Below are 13,625 nucleotides of genomic sequence, written 5' to 3'. Positions count from 1 at the left end.
AACTTTTCAGTAGATATTAACAGAAATCAGTCCATCAAAATTTTCATAAAGACAACATTTGATCATCAGATGAAATCAACACACAATTCAATCAGAACATCATAATTTCAACAAGAAATTGTCATTTTCATCAGAGTTGGAGGAGAGTATTGGGACCTTATCCTCGATTTCAGTAAAAAAATCAAAGAAAAATTAGGGATTTCTGAAGAACGGATTACAAACCTGAAGCGGTGGCTCCAGAGGTGCGGGAGGGTGGCGACGATCGGAACTGTGAAGATGGAAAGGAACAACGTGGGGAGGCGGAGGCGAATTCGATGTTGGCGACGATAATGGGGATCGAAGTTGCAGCAAATGGGGGTTGAAGAGAGGCGTCTGCGCCCGAGGAGAAGAAAAAGAGCGTGAAAAGGAGGCGTGTTATATTAGGGCAGGAACGTCTTTTTTCTTTTTCAGACTTGGGTTTATGTCTGGATTTTTCAAAGGCATTAACCAATTAAGAGGTATTTTATAAGAGGCTATCAAGCATTGCATATCTTAATTTTTAAGAGGCTGCCTCTTAATTTGTCTATTAAGAGGTAAATAAAGAGGCCCTAACCTTGTTAACCTACAAACCGGTATGTATTGGTGTGAATCCCTTATTTTACTGGTAAATTACGAATTTGTCAGTTACCAAATTGAAACAAAACACAAAGTTGATTTTGTTACCGGTATGTATTGGTGTGAATCCCTTATTTTACTGGTAAATTACGAATTTGTCAGTTACCAAATTGAAACAAAACACAAAGTTGATTTTGTTACTTGTTCTTTTTTTTTTTTATCTATAATAGTAACATCTTTGTACATAATATGTATAAATGCATATTTTTATTTTTTTTACCGATAATAATATACAACATGAAACTTGTCTAGTAGACTAGTACTATACACAAACTAGACTCAATGACCCACATCCACTACTTTTTAACTTCAAAGTTACCACTTAAATCAGGTAAAAAGTAAAAACAAACTTATAATTTAAAATTACCACCACCCACTAAGGGAATAAACTATACGCTTATATCTGTAAAGTTTTAGCATTAGTACTCTCATTAAAGAGATTACACTGTTACATTTAACAAATTTTAACTTCAACGGTGTGTCGGCTTGGTTCGGTTAACCACAATGCACCGTGGTTGCCTGGTTCGACCCGAGCCAAAGAACCACGGTGCACCACTGGGTTATACCTGGTTTGTGACCATTTAACAATAACCTATTGGGTGGGTATTCACACTTGAGAAAATAGTACAAGAAATTTGAAAACTAGAGAGGGATATAGATACAGTTTTCTATATATATATATATATATATATATATATATATATATATATATATATATATATATATAGCTGTTGATGATTGAAAGAAAGAGGCAGAGAGCACTAGGTGGGGCCGGTTTCGGGTGCGAGTGTGTTTGAGGGCAGGCTAACCCCGGCTCCTTTCACGGATACGTTAGCGGTTCGACGGGTCATGAGGTTGGAGTCAAGAAAGAGGACCACCACGGTGATGTCATCGTGGAAATGACGGCGGACCCCACGGTCGATTTTTTTTAAATCGGAGTATCTCATCTCCCGCTTTTTTGCTGCTCGTTGTAATGCGACTTTTATTAATCTTCTAGCACTCCCCTGCATCAACAAATATGCCATGTTTATTGTGATAATTCATTATTCAAGAAATAAAAATGTACTTATGTACTTTCATTTCTTTATATTACATTTAAATAAGCGAGTGATAAAAATTTTTAAAAATTCTCTATCAATCTAGGAGTTGCAACCTCCAAAGTCTAAAATCATAACACAGGTTTAAATGTTTGTGTTCTAAGGTATGGGCAAAATACTGAAAAACACAACTTATTTATAATTATAATTATTATTATAATAGTTCAGTGGCTAAATTCATAAAAATATAATAGTTTAGCGTCTAAGAAGATGAAATGCTGAAAGTATGTTGTATCTTTCTATAATTGGTGTTTTTTTTAATCGATGAAAAATAAAATATATTTTAGCGTTGAGGTAATTAGTTAGGGAATTTACACTGTGTGGATTATTTTGAACAATATCAACAGCTTCTTGGTTGCTAAGGTGCTCCCAAAGTCCATCTGAAGCAAAAATGATAAACTGATCATGTGGCTGCAATTGGTGCACTGAAACCGATGGATCAGAGCTCAAAATCGGTCTTTTAAAAGGTTCACGAAGCCTGAATTTCGCATATAAAGGCGCCCTATTGAATTCCGCCTTTTTTAGATATACATCACCAATAGATCTTGATATCTGAACAAAAAAAAAAAAAAAAGTAAAAATCATAACTTTAATATTCGGAAATTAAGGCTAAAAGTACGTTGCTATTTACCTGTATGAGGCCTTTGACTCTCCACACGTTATGCTTCAAAACAACAATCTGTGAGTCATCTGGATGCGTAGAGTGCAATTCCTGTCTCACAGATTCTATACACGCGTTATGTTCAGCTGAAAGCTGAATTGCAAGAACTTCACCAGTTGCCTTCACAAGTCTTCCTAAAACAGCCCTAGAATCTCCAAGATTTGCAATGTAAAGGCTCCCACTACATACAACTCCAACAAGGCAACATGATCCAACGGCTGCTATTTGTGGTTTCATCGGCCATTGTTTAGACACAATGGAGCTGAAACCATCTTCAGTTGCTTGAAAAGCCTTCTTTATTACCTCCACTGACATCGATTGATTCTCTGAAGTAAACCCTATAAAAATCAACAACTTTCACTTAATGAACTTAATTCATGGACTTATTAATGGAGAAGAGAGAACTTAAAAGTTTTTAGGGTTCTTGACTTTGACTTACTCTTGAGATGTTGAAAGAGGTGACTGTTGATGAATCGTGATGTCTCAGGGCCTCCATGTCCATCATACACTCCTACAAACGTACCATAAGGGCCTGATTCTTGTAAGCTTAAACACCCTGATTCGAGTTGGCTTTGATCTTCTAATAAATTATTGGCTTGAACTACAGCCATGGAGAAATCGCCATTAAAATGGTGTCCTGTATCTTTGTACCATAAGAGTCCGTCTTGACGACCGCCGGAATCAGAACCATTGTGAACATGTCGGTCCGAGCGTGGCCGGAAACAGGCCCACAAAAAGTTCATGAACCCAGATAACATGCCTCATCTCATCACAACATCTCTCGGAAGTATCCTCATTTCATTAAGATTTCCCCCAAAATCAAATTTCGATCTGTAAAATCCTGCATTCAGAAAACTATAGAGATAAGTTCAAATGTTACAATCGATGTAACGTAACACACATGATCATAAGAGCTTTAGAAGTTGAAAATTTACAAAAAGGGGGAAAAAGGGGCACAAAATTTAGAAAATAGAGTGGTCAAATTAAAATATAGTCAAACCTAATTGACCAATTCAAAAACTTGTGGAGTATTTACAACCATTCAACAGAAACCATAAAACCCTAACTTCTTCGAGATTCTCAAGAGTTCGAAACAAATTAATAGAATCCGATTGAAGTAATTAAGAAAATTTGCTCACGCTTGTAGCTGCCTTCGAAGTTAAAAGGAGAAGAAAATCTGGAAGTGAAAGAGTTAGATCTACGGATCAAATCAAACCAAAAACGGAATTGGGTATTCACAAACGAACCCTTGTTTGGACAATAAAGAGTGAGAGAAAGAGTATCACACAGCAGTTGTAAGTTGTTTTTGATAATAATGATGATGATGATCCGGAAACTATAAGGTTTTGTTTCGGTCTGGTTCACTTAGCAGACAAACGCCATTAAAACCCACAATTGAGAGCTTGAAATCCAGCAAAGCAGAGAGAGAGAGAGAGAGATAGTCAGAGGAGTTTATCAAGATAATTTGATATGGTGTATTGATAGTGTTTATGAGTTGTCCAAGACGTGCACTTGACATGAAGACAAGTGGCACCAAGCCCTTGCTTTAATGTTATATCTTAAAATCGATGAAACAAATCTTATTATCCAGATTTTATAGAAAACTCCAGGTCTGTTCTATTCTATAGGGAGGGTGTTTTAGGGCTGTTTTTTTTTTTTTTTTTTTTTTTTTTCAGATTTGTGCAATCATTTTTGTCTGCGCCGCACAGACATATGCTCTTACAGAGTTTTTGTTTTTTGGAAGTGCGCAGATCAGAAAACGTCTGCGCGAGGTCTTCATGGCGTAGACATGGGTCACTATCTTCAAAGGTCTTCACGCCTCAATTTAACCTAAACCAAAAAAAAAAAAAACGTCGCCTATCTTTTTTTCCTTTCTCCGCCGCATATGTTTTTTTGCTAAAAATGCATTTTTTTTATGTTTATGACATGAAATTAAGTTTGAAAAATCAGTTTATTTCAGTACCTGCAGACGTTAAAAACAAGCAGACTTTTTATTGCAGACAACTGACATTTCATTTATAAGGTCGGTAGGTGTGGTCAACCTCTAAATCGGCGATTTTAGAGAAAAAGAAGGAAACGTCGTTAAATGAAGGTTGTGGTGGTAACGGGAAGCAAAGCGCATACATATAACGCCCAAAACGGTGAAAGGAGCGGTGTTTGTGCATTATAACACGCAAAAACGTCTCGGTGGCGTTGCCCATACCTAACGGTCTAAATAAAATAGACTTATTTGCTTTTTAAAAATTCATTAAGTAAAACAAAAACATGTTTGACAATATGAAAATAACTTTTTATTAAAAGATTTCAATAAGTTACGATTTTTAATTTTTCAAAACCCTTTATAATTTTTTAGGTTGTAAAAGATAAATACCTTTTAAAACATGTATAAGCTAAGACAGATATTTAAAAAAAATAACTTATTGACTTATTGATTTTTTTCACCATAAAAACTAATTCAAACATTTTTTAAAAAACTTATTTTGCTCACCATCATAAGTCAATAAGTCATCTTGAGGTTCAAAATATAATCTCAAACAACCTCATAGTATGAGCCGAGGTGTAAAGGTCAAGTTTTAAATCACGGTCATGATATTTTTTAAGGTGTGATAACTTATATACATTAAAAATAAATCATATAATAATAAATTTATATCAAATATATCAAGTTTTTAGAAGAGCTAAATTAGCACTAAAAACTTAACAAAAACTCAATTGTTTCATTCTTAATAAAAAAACAAACAAAAAAATCATGTGCCTTGGAAAAACATGTGCCATAAACGGCAAAGCATGTATTGACACGTTATTTGGGCGTCATGCATAGAAAATCTGTCTCAGATGTTTCAAGACGACTACACCGTACCTCATGCCATGGTGCGCCTTTTATAACCATGCAGAAAATTGCAAATTTAATGTTTTATATAAAATAAAAGGTTAAAATAATATATTGTGCTTTGTTCGGATTAAGCCTTAATTATATATTTTTTTTCTTAAAAGGCCTTTGTACTTTTTATTTTTTTCGACTTGACCGTATTATTAGTTTTTTCTATAAAAAATTGTCAAGTGCAAGGATTTTTTCAAAAATTTAAATAAATATTTAGGGCTTTTCGAAAATAATTAGAAATTTGTGGGTTTTTTTTTGGAAAAAAAAAATAATAAATGTTAGAAGTTCTTTTAAAATGACAAAATGTTAAGTGCTTTTAAGAAAAAAAAATATAAAATAAAATTATGGTTTAATTTGGAAAAAATATAATATATAAGATTTTTTATGATATTAACCTTAAAATAAATAAATAATATCATGTAGAACAATGATATAGTTTGTTTATTAAATTGTTAATATATGGAATAAATTGGTAACACGGTAAAAATGTCTTAGTGTTTTATAGTTAACTCTTATCTTATAATAATAATAATAATAATAATAATAATAATAACTAGTAGGATGCCCATGCTTCGCATGAGACGGAAGGATATCGGATTTTTGACTACAGGACGAAAAACTAAATACTGTATGTAGAATTTGTTGGATGGGTAGTAGGTTGAAATTGATTATATTTTTAGGACATAATAAATGGGATGGTTTGATGTGCAAATATCTTATTTAGTTTTTATTGTTTTATAAAATATGTCAAAATGTTTAATTAGTGTTGAGTCATCATAAGAAAAGATAACTCATTTGAATAATTATACCCAAACGACATTGTTGTTCAAAACAAAAAGAGTAATCAACACTCAAATATTCTAAAATGGTGTGATAAGCATCCAATCCTTTATAACTTTTACTCAAATCTCCACTTATAAATTCTCATAAATGTGACATCCCTAAATTCACGGTCATTTTAAAATATTTATTTATGCTTATTTAAAAATTAGAGTATCTATTTTAAAGAAAAATATTGCGGAATTTGTTCTCAGAAAACATGATAAAGATATTATCAAAGCATTTCCGAAGAAATGTATTTTGTTTATATTAAAACATCGGGATGTCATCGTCATTACAGAAAGATAAGTATAAACCGACCTTACATTCATTTACACTAATGATTTACATCTCCGTTAATCTCTCAGTGTAATGTAGCTTCGTATCGATACTTGTGATACAAATAAACTGAGTGGGTCAGGTTGAGAAACCTGGTGAGTACATAGGGTTTTCAACCCACAATAATATAATTATTATGTTTAATCATCAAAGAGTTAACCCAACTTCCCATCCCCATTATCTACTTTATTCTTAAGGATCTGCCCTAAGAATAATTTATTCTTCATTCATTCATTCCTAAGGATTGTCCTAAGGAATAGGCACGAAGTCCATCGCTGTCAGGGTTTATCCAACAGGCACTAAGTCCATAGCTGTCGATGTTATCTGTTAGGCACTAAGTCCATAGCTGCCAATATCCATCTATATAGCACAAAATCCATAGCTTCCAACGTTCATTTATAAGGCACTAAGTCCATAGTTTCCAGGGTTTTTAGAGTACATCTTGTGAACACGTAGTTCAAAAACACTTATAGGTTGTGAGCCTGCTAGTGTTCCATTGGATTATCTAGAATAGTCCGTGGTCGTCATCTATACTCTGCTAGATGAATGGATCGTCGCTTGGGTCAAGGCTTCTCGTCATCTTTCACCTCTCATCATCTACATCATCTTTCATCTCTCATCATTCATCTCATCTTTCATCTACCCATCTTTACCCAATATATTTATAGGTATCAAAATACATATATAGTTTAAATCAAGTAAAATGTAACATACACGTTTAGTTATCGTGTTATGTAATTTTAAAAGTGAATAATATTATGAAATATTATGTGATATTGAGTATTGAGTTCTAATGGATAGTTTTTTCTAAAAATGAAGTAAAACTATGTTTAGAATCAATCAGAAAATATTGGAAGTCTTATGAGATTCTGATTAAAAGTCAAATATCGAAATTTAACGAAAATATAAAATTTGAAATAAGTAAAATTTTATTATTGAAAGTTGTAAAGAATCTCGTTAGAAACATTTAAGATAAAACCTCATCGAAATCCGAGTTATAACGAAGAAGTTATGACCAATCAAAGATCCGCGACAAAACCGGCACGACGCCGAATGACGTAAAAAGTGAGTTTTTGATAAACTACTTTTTCTCCTTGTTGATCTAAATGAAAGTCGTAGTATTTGTTAAACCGAGAATTTTCATAAAAAGAATGTCAAAATCTGACTTCGTATGAGGAAGTTATGATTTTTCTAAGTTTCAGAATAGCAGTAGACAGCTAAAAACTCGAAATAAAGATCGAGTGATTTTTAGCCGACGCAACCTAAATGAGAATCGAAGGTCTCGTCAATAGTAGTACAATGGTAAAAAGACTGACGAAAATGGACGTCGGATGAATAAGTTATGAATTTTTAACGTATTTTGCTGTCCCGGTCTGTTAAAAATAATAATATTAAAAATAATGTCAAAATTATCCAACGGAGTCAATACTAAAGTTGTAGAGTATATTCCCGCCTACGCGTGCATATAAAGAACGTCAAAAACGGAGCTCGTATGCGAAAGTTATGGATTTTTTAAGTTTGGGACACAAAAATCGAGAAAAATGCTAAAACTGAGGAATTTCGCATGGCTGGGGTTCGGCTACGTGACCTCGCATGCGAGATGCCCCGTGTCCGACGCGTGTTGCAGCCACCTCGCACCGAAGGCGCGGTCCTCTCCTGATCCGACGCGTGGCTAAGCGTTGACGCCTTCCGAGCTTCGCCATCTGTCCCCCCTCGCATGCGAGCCACGTGCTCGTTTCTCCTTGCTTCGGATCCGAGGCTCGCACCTATATAAAGGGTGCGAGACCTCCCGGGTAATTTTGGAAATTTCACACTTTTTACCCCTAAATCCAATTTTTAGCTATTTCAACTTCCCCCGAAGCCCCGGGATCATTCCCAACACCCGAGACACGTCCCGAAGTGCCCGAAGAGCCAGAGAAATTTATCTTTTCGGTTTGAAGCTCAACCCTCGCGGGGCCCGGTTTTCAAGAAAGCTCCCGGTTTTCATCGAAGAAAGCTAATTATAGTAACGAAGTGCTGCCCAAGTTACTATTTTAACCTCCAATTAATTCACGGTGAGTTCAATATATAGGAACAATTGTATGTTATGTGTTATATGTGCTATGTGCTTTTCCGTTGTTATTATTTCTGCTATTTATGATAGCAAAACTATACCTTTGACCATGTGATCAGTGAAAGGACTTAGATTCACGGTGCTACTGGTATGTAGCCTCTGGCCATGTAGAGCATGTCTCGTAAGAGAATGACTTCTATTCTATGGCATTGGCAGAAGGTTAGACAGGGCTGAAAGCCTGAAATCTACCAAAAATGTTTAATAAAAAATTGTATGTCTTCTGTGCCATTTGGGCCGAAGCTTTATTAATGTATATCAAGTATGGAAATTGTTATGTCTCATTGATTGTTATGGAAAGCATGTCGCATGATTCACATATGCCTTTGTTGTTCCTTGTTCCTCTTTGCTTCTGCCATATTGAAGTATATATATATGGCATAACGTTATATTGTATCTATTATTGAACCCACTAAGCGTCACCGCTTACCCCTCTCAATGTTTAACAAATTGCAGGAGATAAGTAACCAGTATAGTCGTATACTGTTGGAAGGTTTAGAATAGTTACAATATTACTTTTGTATTTAGGGATCATGTATATATAAAAGTATAGTATCCTGGGTAGTTGTGTAATATATAACACTTTGTAATAGTCGGTTGGTATCCAGTCGTTTGTAATCACTTTATCAATGTAAAATATTGTTTTTATGAATATGCATGTAGCATGTTTTGGAGTAACAATTGTCAAATATGAAAGTGTGGATCTTTCATAAAACGTGTATATTTTGTTCATCAAACACAGATATCAAGAACACAAATAATATGCACATATAACATGTAATTTATATTAAATACTTCATATCTATGTGTAAGATGAAAGTAACTATGCACTCACTTGTTAAAGTGATGACTCGAAATTCGGACAACGCTTCGCTTCTAACGATCGTCTTTTCCTTCGACGAAACAAGGGGATTTAGCGAAGAATCAGGCTTTGCGTGGGCAGAACTTCTGAGCCGAAATCTCTTCTTCTCAGGGCCTTCTGGCGCTCCGGAACTCGCTACTAACACCTAGGAGGTGCTAGGGAAAAGTCTTGAGGGTTTGGGGGTGTTTGGGAGAGAAATGGATGAGAAGATGTGAGAAAAATGATTGAAAACGCCTTCTATTTATAGGCTGCCAGCAGCCGTGTACGTTGGGCGTAATGGCCAAAACAACAGTACGTTGGGCGTACTTCGAGTTACGTTGGGCGTATTCCGTCCAGATGTCGCAATCTCGTTCCAAGCCGTGGGGATGAAGGTGTGGCCCAGATCTTGCCACGTGTCACTCGCTGGTTAATCCTAAACATTAATTATCTTCTAAATTCCGTAACTTTCGCATACGAGCTCCGTTTTTTATGTTCTTTATATCCACGCGTAGGTAGCGAAGTGATCTACAACTTTCATTCAGACTCCGTCGACTAATTTTGAATTTATTTTTATTATTATATTTTATCAGGCTTAGACAGTTAAAGTCCATTAAAAATTCATAACTTTGTCATCCGACGTCCGTTTTTGACTGTCTTTATATTTTTGAGCTCCTATTAATGAGATATTCAATTCTCATTTAGGTTGTGTCGGCTAAAAATCGATCAATCTAAAATTCGATTTCCGGGTTGTGCACTTTTATGCTAAATCTTAGAAAAATCATAACTTCGTCAAACGAAGTCAGATTTGGACGTTCTCTATATGCACACTCTCGGTTTAACGTCTACTACAACTTTTGTTTAGATTGCTAAGGTTAAAAAGTAGCTTATCATGAATTCACTTTTTACGTTACGTAGCGTCGTGCCGGTTTAGTTGTAAAATTTCGACGAGTCATAACTTCTGCGTTATAAGTCGAATTTCAGCGTTCTTTATATGCACAGAATCCTTGTGACATATACTATAACTTTGGTTAAGATTATTTATTCTAAATAATATTCTATCAAAAAATCATTTTTAACGCTTATTACCTTTAAATTGACTAGCCCGAATCTGCGGGCGTTACAATAAATTTATTAGTTTCCAAGACAAGATATCAATTTTCCATCCATATGCCACCTAGAAAATCAAGGTCTCCGACAAGTCCATAAAAGAAAAAATTAATTAGGGGAATTAGCAACCACATTCACTACTTTTCCATTATTTTCTTCATTCCAATAAAAATAAATAAGACAAAACTGCAAAAGTGGTCCCTGTGGTATGCATTTTCTGGGGTTTTAGTCCAAACCACGACTTTTTTGGCTTCGTGGTCCTTTTGAGCTAGTTTCGTTGCGTTTTTGGTCCCTTTGAATAGTGAAATGATTGTAATACCCTTGGGTTATTTATTTTTCATTTCTTTTTAAATCTAAAACTAGTATATTTATTTTAATAGTTAATAAATTAAGAAGGGGCCCACCTTTTTTTTCTCTCTCTCTCTCTCTCTCTCTCTCTCTCCAGATAAAAACCCATCATCTGGTTACAAACTCTCTTTCACGATTCCTTTCCTCTGTTCCTCACCAAAAACCCATCAACACTAGCACCATCATCACCATTGACGTTCACCTTCATCGTCCCGTCTGTGACATCCCCAATTTCACGGCCAGAAAAGACCGATTTGTTTATGCTTTATTTTCAAATCAGAGTAACCTTTTAAAGAAAAGTGTTGCGGAATTTGTTCCCAAAAGAAAATAATCAAAATATGATAAAGATTTATCAAAGCATTTCCGAAGAAATGTATTTTATTATATTAAAACCTCGGGATGTCATTGTTAATACATATCAAAAGCATAAACAATACAACATAGGTTTTACAACATTTATTTGTATCTACTGGCATATAATCCATAATTCTCTCGTCAAGTCATCCAACTATGCTCTTGTGCCACTACCTGTAATACAAGAAACTGAGTGGGTCAGGCTTGGAAGCCTGGTGAGCACATGGGGTTTTCAACCCACAATAAATAAGTTTATTAATTTCATCAAACCAAACAAACCCGATTACCCGTTCCCGTTATCCTCGCTTTACATCCCTAAGGCATCTATTATAAAGGACCTGGCCTAAGGATTTTCATCGGGGTGACAACACTGCTTAGGGGATACCTCAACAATTTATGTCCAATAAGGCAACCATAAGGGGGATGGAGTACTACTGGCGAACATTGAGTTCAAATAAACACCTACAGGTTGCGAGCCTGCTAGCGTTCCACTGGACTGTCTAGAAAAGTTTGTAGTCGTCATCTATACTCCGCTAGATGACTAGATCATCTTCAATATCGAGGCCTCTCATCATTTTATTTCATCACACATCAACTATTTCATCTACCCATGTTCTACCCAACATATTTGTAGATAGAAAATACATATATAGTCTAGATTTGAGAAACAAAGTTTAAATCTTTCATCCAGCATATATCTCAAAGTATAAAATACATATACAGTTTAGATCTGAAGAGAAAAAGTTTAGATCTGAAAAGAAAAAGTTTAGATCTGAAAATAAAAGTTTAGATATGAAAAGAAAAAGTTTAGATCTTGGAAAGAAAGAAGTTTAGATCTTTCATCCAGCATAGATCTCAGGTAAACAGATAATATGCACACATAACACGTAATTTATATAAAATACTTCATATCTATGTGTATGATGAAAGTAACTATGCACTCACTCGTTAAGGTGGTGATTCGGACAGCGCTTCGCTTCTTAAAATAATCTCCTTTGACGAAACAGCGGTTTTGCTAAAAACCGGGTTCTGCGCAGGCAGAGTTTCAAACTGAAAAACTCTTTTTATCGGAGTCTTCGGGCGCTCCGAGGCTTTCTTCTAGTGTTAGGAAGGTTTCCTAGGCTTGGGGTGGTTTGGGAGGTTTAAAGAGAGAGTAGAGAAAGAAAGAAGTGGTGAAAGTTGTGAGAAAAACGTATGGCCTCGCATCCTATTTATAGCCGCTGGAGCTTCGGTCTACGTAGGGCATACCTACGGAGGTACGCTAAGCGTACCTTGCTGCGCGGGGCGTACATGCGTACACTGGGCGTTCTGAGGGGCAGGTGTCCGAGTTTCGGTGGGGCGACGTGGAACGCTTCGGACCGCAGAAGGAAGAGAGACCGCGGGACATTCATTCTTCGTACGTGAGGCGTACTTTGGTCAACGCGGGGCGTCCGACAGTTACGCTGGGCGTAGCCTCGCACCAGCTCGCAAATTCCTATCTCGACTTCTAAAATTCGTAACTTTCGCATACGAGCTCCGTTTTCTACGTTCTTTATATCCACGCGTAGGCGGGACCGTACTCTACAACTTTCGTTTAGACTCCGTCGGCAAATTTTGACTTTATTTTTAAAGTTATATTTTTAACAGGCCGGGATAGGAAAAGTCCGTTAAAAATTCATAACTTCTTCATCCGACGTCCGTTTTCGTCTGTCTTTTTATCGTTGAGCTACTATTAACGAGATCTTCGGTTCTCGTTTAGGTTGTGTCAGATAAAAAATCGGTAGATCCAATATGTGAACTTCGGGCTGCATACTGCTAAGCATGCTCTCGATTTAACGTATGCTATAAATTTCGTTTAGATCGCTAAGGCTAAAAAGCTCTTTATCGTAAACTCACTTTTTACGTCACGCAGTGTCGTGCCGGTTTTGTCGCGAAACTTCGATAGGCCATAACTTCTTCGTTATAACTCGGATTTCAGCGTTCTTTATATCTCCGGAATCCTTGTCACGACCACTACAACTTTCTTCATAGATATCGGGTTTATCTAACATTTTATTTTTGACGCTTATTTTCATTCCTAATTTATTATATCATTATAAATAAGTATAAAGCACATAAATTCACATAATACTCAAATAATTCCTTTTTATTACTTCAAAATGAGTTACATTTGTTGAACCTAACTATTACATCATCGAATTAATGCTTAGCCTCGAAACACGGGCGTTACACTGTCACCATTAGAACCCAATTCCACATTGTAACCAAGAAAAACAAAACCTTTTTATCAAGAACAACATCAGCATACTCTAAACCTCCGATTGTTGATATCAGATACAAACACTTAAAGAAAGAGACTGGCATGTGGATTTGATTATCAAAATTGACGATGTTATGAAGAGATAGTCAAAATTGAATACTAATTAGTCAAAGAA

The 13,625-nt window shown here is 35.6% G+C and overlaps 1 protein-coding gene across 5 annotated transcripts; it reads right to left on the bottom strand.

The window, feature by feature from the left end:
* Positions 1–844: 844 nt before the first annotated feature.
* LOC145107527 (putative protein phosphatase 2C 60) lies at positions 845–3,980 on the bottom strand. 5 transcript variants are annotated; one of them, XM_079044422.1, is made up of 6 exons: positions 3,660–3,980; positions 3,552–3,589; positions 2,852–3,253; positions 2,383–2,750; positions 2,067–2,303; positions 845–1,658 (listed from the first exon to the last, which is right to left on the bottom strand). In XM_079044422.1, the coding sequence occupies exons 3-6, from the start codon at positions 3,168–3,170 to the stop codon at positions 1,416–1,418; spliced, it is 1,167 nt and encodes a 388-aa protein (XP_078900548.1). In that variant the 5' UTR covers positions 3,171–3,253; positions 3,552–3,589; positions 3,660–3,980; the 3' UTR covers positions 845–1,415. The 5 variants fall into 5 exon arrangements, with proteins under 5 accessions (XP_078900548.1, XP_078900547.1, XP_078900549.1 ...); XM_079044421.1 differs by having other exon boundaries at positions 3,552–3,980; XM_079044423.1 differs by lacking the exon at positions 3,552–3,589.
* Between the last annotated feature and the right edge of the window lie 9,645 nt (positions 3,981–13,625).

This window comes from Lactuca virosa, chromosome 4, assembly GCF_052849685.1.
Source record: "Lactuca virosa cultivar CGN04683 chromosome 4, Lactuca_virosa_CGN04683_v6, whole genome shotgun sequence".
NCBI lineage: Eukaryota > Viridiplantae > Streptophyta > Magnoliopsida > Asterales > Asteraceae > Lactuca > Lactuca virosa.
Note: the sequence above shows the minus strand (reverse complement) of the source record. Positions and strands in the feature narration are given on the sequence as shown.